The sequence below is a fragment of the Pterocles gutturalis genome, unplaced genomic scaffold (genome assembly GCF_000699245.1).
Source record: "Pterocles gutturalis isolate BGI_N339 unplaced genomic scaffold, ASM69924v1 scaffold7718, whole genome shotgun sequence".
Classification (NCBI taxonomy): domain Eukaryota; kingdom Metazoa; phylum Chordata; class Aves; order Pterocliformes; family Pteroclidae; genus Pterocles; species Pterocles gutturalis.
The window spans coordinates 33,978-40,878 of NW_010120486.1; the positions used below are offsets into that span (position 1 = coordinate 33,978).

At 48.6% G+C, this 6,901-nt stretch overlaps 1 protein-coding gene across 1 annotated transcript; it reads right to left on the reverse strand.

Annotated features, from left to right (window-relative positions):
* Positions 1-2,146: 2,146 nt before the first annotated feature.
* On the reverse strand, positions 2,147-6,800 carry IRF1 (interferon regulatory factor 1). Its single transcript, XM_010076922.1, is given in 10 exon segments — positions 2,147-2,247; positions 2,711-2,846; positions 3,433-3,464; positions 4,279-4,336; positions 4,339-4,406; positions 4,568-4,703; positions 4,829-4,878; positions 5,219-5,395; positions 5,610-5,709; positions 6,674-6,800. Coding segments are annotated over 10 exon segments (945 nt in total). The 5' UTR covers positions 6,761-6,800.
* Positions 6,801-6,901: the final 101 nt, after the last annotated feature.

Genomic DNA, 6,901 nt, shown 5'->3' on the forward strand with positions numbered 1-6,901 from the left:
CCTGGTACTGCGGGGTGATGGATGGATGGATCCCTTCCTGGGAGGTGCACCCTCCAGCCAGGGAGGGTGACCATTGTGGGGCACAGCCAGGTCATTGCCTGGGAGGGTGACGATTGTGGGGGACAGCTGGGATGAGGCTGGAGGAAGCTGCTCGCTGCCTGGTGTTGCCTGCAGCTGCCTGCTTGGGGTTGTCCCAGGGCTTGGACCAGTTAATGACTAACTGGTGCTGCTGGTCCCTGCCCAGCCTTTCCCTCCCAGCTGCCCGGCTGTGCCGTACCCGGACCTTGTAGCTGTGCTGGATCCGAGACCCACCACCACCTGCTTCCTACAGCATTTGTATTTTTTCCCCTCTTCCGTCGGTAAGCCCCACGTCTGTCCCTGCGCCTGCAGTTGGAGCCGCAGCGGAGCCGGTGCCAAAGGCGGTAGGAAATGTCCGCTTTGTTCCAGCGCTTTGGGCTGGGTCTTCCTCTCCTGCAGCCTGATATTCTCCTCGGTGAATGAAGTTATTCCCCCACAGCCATCGCAGCAAGGCTTTGTTCATCCTGGGGTTTTCCAGGCAGCGTCGGATGCCAGCGGCTGCAGCTGGAAGCACATTGCATCGGTCACGGTCGTCTCATCTCCCACCCCAGACGATGCAAAAACATCTCAGACCTTTCCAGCCTGAAAATATGGCAATGGATAAAATATTCAGGGGAAAACCAGCTTGCTTTCCCCTTCCATGTGTTTTCTTTGTAGGCAAACCTGAGCTATTTAGCCAGGTCTTCTCTGCTCATCTTCTTGTCACAGACCAGGGCTGCTGACAGGGACATCCATGGCAGGGATGGGGTGCATAGGGTTTTTTTTTTTTTTAATAGCATAGTCCATAACCCTGCTCTAAGTCAGGTCTAGCTGTTGCAGATGGTGGCAGATACAAACCAACCACCCGACATGTGCACAGGACCTGGGCTTCCCTTCCCGGGATGAGCAGGATTCCACCCAGCAGCTGCACTGGGAAGAAGCGGGTGGAGAATGGGAGCAGACTATGCTCAGTTCCCTGTGCTTTCATGACTCATGAAAAAAAAAAAAAAACCCTCCAACTGTCTCTGTTTGGGTGTTTTCAAGGAATCAGGAATGTATTCTCCAAGCTCTCCCATGAGAAAAAGTAAACATGTCATATATAAAACATCTTTATTCAAACAAATGTACAACACTTGATATATACAAAAATAAAATGTACAAGAAGAGAATCTTACAGCTTAGTGATTTGATTCCTATGTATTCCACGCAAACTAGAACCTCCTTCATCCTGCGCTCCCCTGCACCCGCGGGCCCGGGGGGCTCTGCGGGGCGTTACGGCTGCTGTGTACAGTACTGGGGGTGTCCTGGGAGAGCGCAGGAAGGGATCTCAGAAAAGCACAGGATCAACAGAGAGCTCTGCCCCATCAGTGCAAAAAATTGTTCCACGCAGCAGCTCCTCCCCTATCACGCAGAACTGGTGCTGGCATGCCTAGGAGTGGATAGCATCCTACCAGGGGGCCTGGGTACGTGTATTACAGAAGCAAAGCCTAAACTGGATTTTCACATTTTATTGGTCTATTTACACAGCTGAAGGATCTGCAAGATGAACTATGTGGTGGAGTAAATCAAAGGTGAGAGGGCCAATTAGTGCAATTTTTTCCTGACTAAGTGTAATGACAGTTGTTAAGCTCAATGTCACCAGTGTTGCACAAGTAAAGCAGCAACCGAAACTCATCGGGAAGAGACTCTGCAGCATCCCTCCCAAGCACTCCGTGGGTAAAGTGCTCATCGCATCTCAGGGGCGAGGATGGTAACATCCTCCCCAGCCTCCGGCACCCAACACCGTCTGCCGGTACCCTGTCCGGTCAGACCAGCATCCTTCCAGCACAAGCTTGACCCCCAAAGCGATGACAAGGTGCGTACTGCGGCCGAGCATCCTCGGTGCCAGGAGTCCTGCTATGAGATGGGATTCCTTTTTTTTTAATATATAATGGAGTTTTTCTTGCTAAGTTTTTCAGGCCTAAGAGTTAAACGGAATATAAAAGCTACTTTCTTCGTTCAGTCAGTAACAAACAATTTACTCCGCTTCCCCTCAGGCTTGTCCAAGTTCCCAGCCAAGAGCAGTTCGTGGGCAGGGGAAGCCAGGGGTTTACAAGCCACAGGGAATGACTTGCATGCTAGGTCTCACTGTGTCCAGCCAGGAGAATTCGAGGCAGTTTTTCTGGTCTAAGAACCTGAACTCCAGCTCTCCTAGACAAAGGAAAACAAGAATGAGTACAGAGTCACAGGCAGCAAGAGCAGAATAGCATATATGTTTGTATGTGTGTGTTTTAGATATACAAATATATCAAAAATGGAAAGATTTCCCAGATGTAAATACCTTAGACTAATGTTTTGCTGAAATACGCCAAACACTCTATTGATTATCCCATTTAAGCTATTGCCAGTGGCAATTCATCAGTTATACTGCAATGAGTTCCTATACACACAGCTTACGCGTATCTATCCCCACGACAAATCTGTAGCAGGCTCTTACTGGAGGCATTGTTTTCCTTTTCATGAACAAATTCCTTACAGCCTTCTGCCAGGCTGCTTCAAAATTTCAGAATGCGGGGATGTGGGAATTCCTCCATTCGCTTTGCTCCTTCCCAATTAACCCTCGTCTGCATCATCCCATGGCCTCGACCGCCAGCGATACCCGCGGAGCCCGTACCCGAAGTGGTGTCGATCTCCCCGTCCTGCTCCTTGTAGCCGTACGTGCTGCACATGCTCGGCGTGCCCGGCTCGTTGGTGAGGAAGCCTTTCCCCCCGACGCTGGTGGTGTGCCAGTCCTGGGCTGGTTCCAGCAGCTGTAAGAGAGCAAGGAGATGGGAAAGGCTGCTCCTCCCTTCGGTGGGCGCAAGGTTTTATTCCCTTTTCTTCATTAGAGGACAGGTAAGCGAAAAAGATCAAATTATATCTTCTCATGCTAAATTATATAAAACTTTTTTTTTTACTCTCAGTTAAAAAAAAAATAATTAATGCAAAACTGGGAGGGCCAGAGCACCTTCGGTGGTGAAACCCCCATCTTATCAGCAGGATGAGCGTGACACGTCTGGAAACGCTGATTAAGCACCATACGTTTCAGAGGTGGAGGGAAGAGCAAAATAAAGTCCAGAGAAGCTTTGCAGACTCTGAGCAACCTCTACTTCTAGCAGTGCTCAGTAGCTTTCTCTGACTTTCAGATGAGGAGTAAATATCTCCATGGATGTGCCCTCTCCTGCTCATGTTTGTGAAGCCGCCTGCTTTTGATATTTAATTTTTCAGGCTTCCTCATTAAATAAGGGTCTTGTATTATGTAAGTATAGGACTGGATCAGGTAGCTGCTTCCCGTCCTCTCCTGGTGCAAACAGCACCTTTCACCAATTTTTTTCTAACCAGAAGAGCTGTTTTTACCTTAAAAATCTCCGAATTAATTTCCTCTTCATCTGTTTCATAAGCACATAAGAAAAAAAGAAGAAAAGAGACAGAGATGTCAACTTTTTGCATGTCACCCCTCACACTTCTGCTTCTTCGCCACACAACCCACTTCATATTCTCTTGTCACACAACGCCACCACCTTCTCCTTCCCCCAGCCCAGGGGTGACACTGAGGAGGGGCTCAAGGGTTGGAGGCAACAGGGCCCAGCAGCAGCTCTGTGCCCCAGCCTCCCCCCAGCCCTGCAGCTGGGATGCTCTTGGCCCATTGGGGTGCCCAGCTCCATCCCGCTCCGATGCCTCCCCAAGACCCACCAAAGCAGGAAGATGATTTCCACCCCAAGGGAAGAATCACTGTGATATATCCATGGTAATTTTTTTTTTCTCCCCCCACTGGCAAGCGCAGTTATCTCTCCTGTCACTATCGTACTTCTCTCCTGCCTCTGGCATCGCCTCTTTCCAGCTGCCGCGGGAGCCCCCAGTCCCACCCTCTCAGCTCAGAAATCTCTCCTTCTCTTCCAGGCTGACCCATCTCTGCCATCGCATTGAGCCTGCAAGCTGGAGCCTGCCCCTTTCCCATGCGTGCCATGGAAATGGCATTTCAGAGCCTGTCACCCACGAGCAACCACTGCTGCAGGCGGCAGGTGCCAGCTCTGCCCTTCCCCAAGCTGGCCGGTTCGGTAGCTCCAGACACCCCAGTCCATCGGGCGGAGGTTGGGTTTTCTACAAAACTCCTGATTTTCTCCTGATGCCCCAGGTGCTCCTTCATCCCACTGCCTCCAGCAGACCGAGGAAAGACCAAGGTAGGAAAAAATCAATACCCACCTTCCGAGGACGAAGGCATGGGGGACACCTGGAGCGGGTAGAGGCTGGTGGGGGTGTCGGGGCCATGGTGATCTCCATCGGCGGCCTCCAGTCGGGCAGGGAGCCGCTCACCTCGCACGAGGACAGGTCTGCGGGATGCACCAGGAGGAGTTGGCACTCAGAGGAGAGACACAACCATCTCTGTTTCCTCCCTGCCCAGCCCCAAGAGTCATTGTTGTCTTTTGGCGCAGAGGTTGTGGGTTTAGCGTGAACAGCGCGTTGCTCAGAGAGCTAAAGCCCGGAGTCTCACCTAGGCTGATGGACGTGCTCTCGACCTCCACTTCCTGCCCCGCGTAGTCGTGAACGGTGTAGCCGCTGTGGTCATCTGGCAGAGAGGTGTTGGTTAGCCTTTCTGCTGACTCCTCCGTCCTCGTGTCTTCAGATGACTACAAAAATAGGGGCAAAGGATGAAAGGCTGGTCTAAGAAGGCACCAGTTCCCATACAAAAAAAAATGCAGCATGAAAACCACCGAAACCTCCAGCTCCTTCAGCTGCCTCTACAGACACACACCTTTCTCTTGCTCCTGTTTCTTGCTTCTCTTGAAGACTTCGACTTCCTTTCTGTGAAATAAAAATAAGGCGAATGTGAGCAAGGGCTACCTGGCTGACAATTCAAGCGAGCGTGAGCTCCTGCAGCTTTGAGCCCTGCTCAGCAAGCTCTGCTCCCACTGTCGGCAGCACCAAGCCCCAGTTGCCTCCTGGTGATGCCTTTAGGCACGTTTAAAGAATTTGGGACAAAACGAGCCCTTTGTACAAACTACTACCCTTGGCAATAACCAGTGACTAACCCCAGGAGGTGCCACCAGCAGGTCTGCTGTACCCCCACCTATGCAGAGCAGATTTAAGCGGAGCTTACGGGCAGTAGTGGAGCCTTAACCCCACTGGATTGCTGAGGGCTCACCTTTCTTCTGGTCCTTGGTCAAGGGCGGCAGCATCCTGTAAACCCTGACCGCGCTGGAGCCTTTGTTGATGCTTTTATCCTTCACTTCTTCAATATCAGGCAGTGAATTCATAGCGCAGCGGAAGTTTGCCTTCCAGGTTTTTGGGTCAGGGTCTTTCTCACCTACTTTGTATCTTCCTATAAACAAGAGATTGAGTCAGTGTTCAGGCTTTTCATTACAGTGCTAGTTCTTCCCACCAAAAAACCCCAAAAAGTTCTTTTTCTATTTTCTCTGACATATATGCTAGAAATTAATATAACTACCTGACCTGTAAGTCAAGACAAAAAAAAAAAAAGCCTTTTTTTTTTGAGATATTGCTATGACTGATGGGAATTGAAAGCCAGCACCCACCTGTATGAATGGCCCAGCTCCGGAAAAGGCAGGCGTCCTTCTCCATGTCCCAGCCATGCTTAGCTGCATGTTTCCATGGGATTTGAAACATCATCTTATCCTGTAGTTAAACCAAGAGAAATTTGAATTTAAAAAGCAGCATCACAAGGCAGTTCGGAATGATGGATTTAATCAAAGAATTCTCAGTAGCAGCTCTGAACCATTATAAACCCTCTGCTCTATATCTTAACTAAACATCCACTGTTCCACCCGTTTTGTTCAATGCATACAAGGTTTTTTATGAGTTCTGACACTGGGAAAGCCACATGTAGCATGGTACAGCAGAAGGAAGCAATATTGTCAATTTTATCTTAGAATCATTTAAATAAGTTGCATCTAATCTATTAGTATGTCATAAACTACAGCTTATTTCCTAGGTATGCTTTGGTAGAGAATCCATTTTTGAAGTTGCCCATAAAATCCTGCAGGAATCCTGAGAAAAACATGTCCTGGCTTAAATATCACCTTGGGATGGATACAGAACCTTCAGAGAAAGGGACCTGGTTCAGTAAGCCTGGTGATCTCAGCCTGTGCTGCACATACAGGGACATGCCTTCCCAACCAAAGAGAGACCGAGACAGAGCTTCTTTCAGGTGAGATCTTAAAACTGGGAGTAACTGGGAGTGTAACAGTAGCTACTTAACTGGGACAGGAGGTGACTTGGCTCAAATGGGCAGCAGGAGTTAAAAGAGATCTTGGAGTTTTCTTGGTTCTCCATCATGGTCAGACTGCTTTTATTGAAATTTATCATTTCCCTCTGGGAATTTTCCCACAAAAAAAAAAAAAAAAAAAAAAAAAAAAAAAAAAAAAAAAAAAAAAAACGATCTACTACTGGATCTACTACTGTTTACCAACCAGAGCTACCTTTCCTGAAAACAAAAAATAGTTTGTTTTTAAACATAATGCTTGCAAGTTTTCTCGATGTTCTTTCCTTTATGACCTTGACTCATGGTTACTGTGATCTAAGAACCAGGCTGGTTAATGGTACAGAAGTAACAATAACACTCGTAATAAACCACCCTCACCTTGTTAATCCATATCAGTCCTGGTATTTGATTGGAATTAATCTGCATTTCCAACCAGGGCCTCATGCGCATTCTTGACACTGGCATCTTGTCTAGGAAAGAGATAACAGGTCAGCAAAAAGCCTCATCACTATTTTAACTGTTCTGCAATGTCCCTTCCCCTCAGTACCCTGAGCATTGCCACTAATGCTACCGATGCAACCAAAACTACTTTTTCCCGGGTTTTAA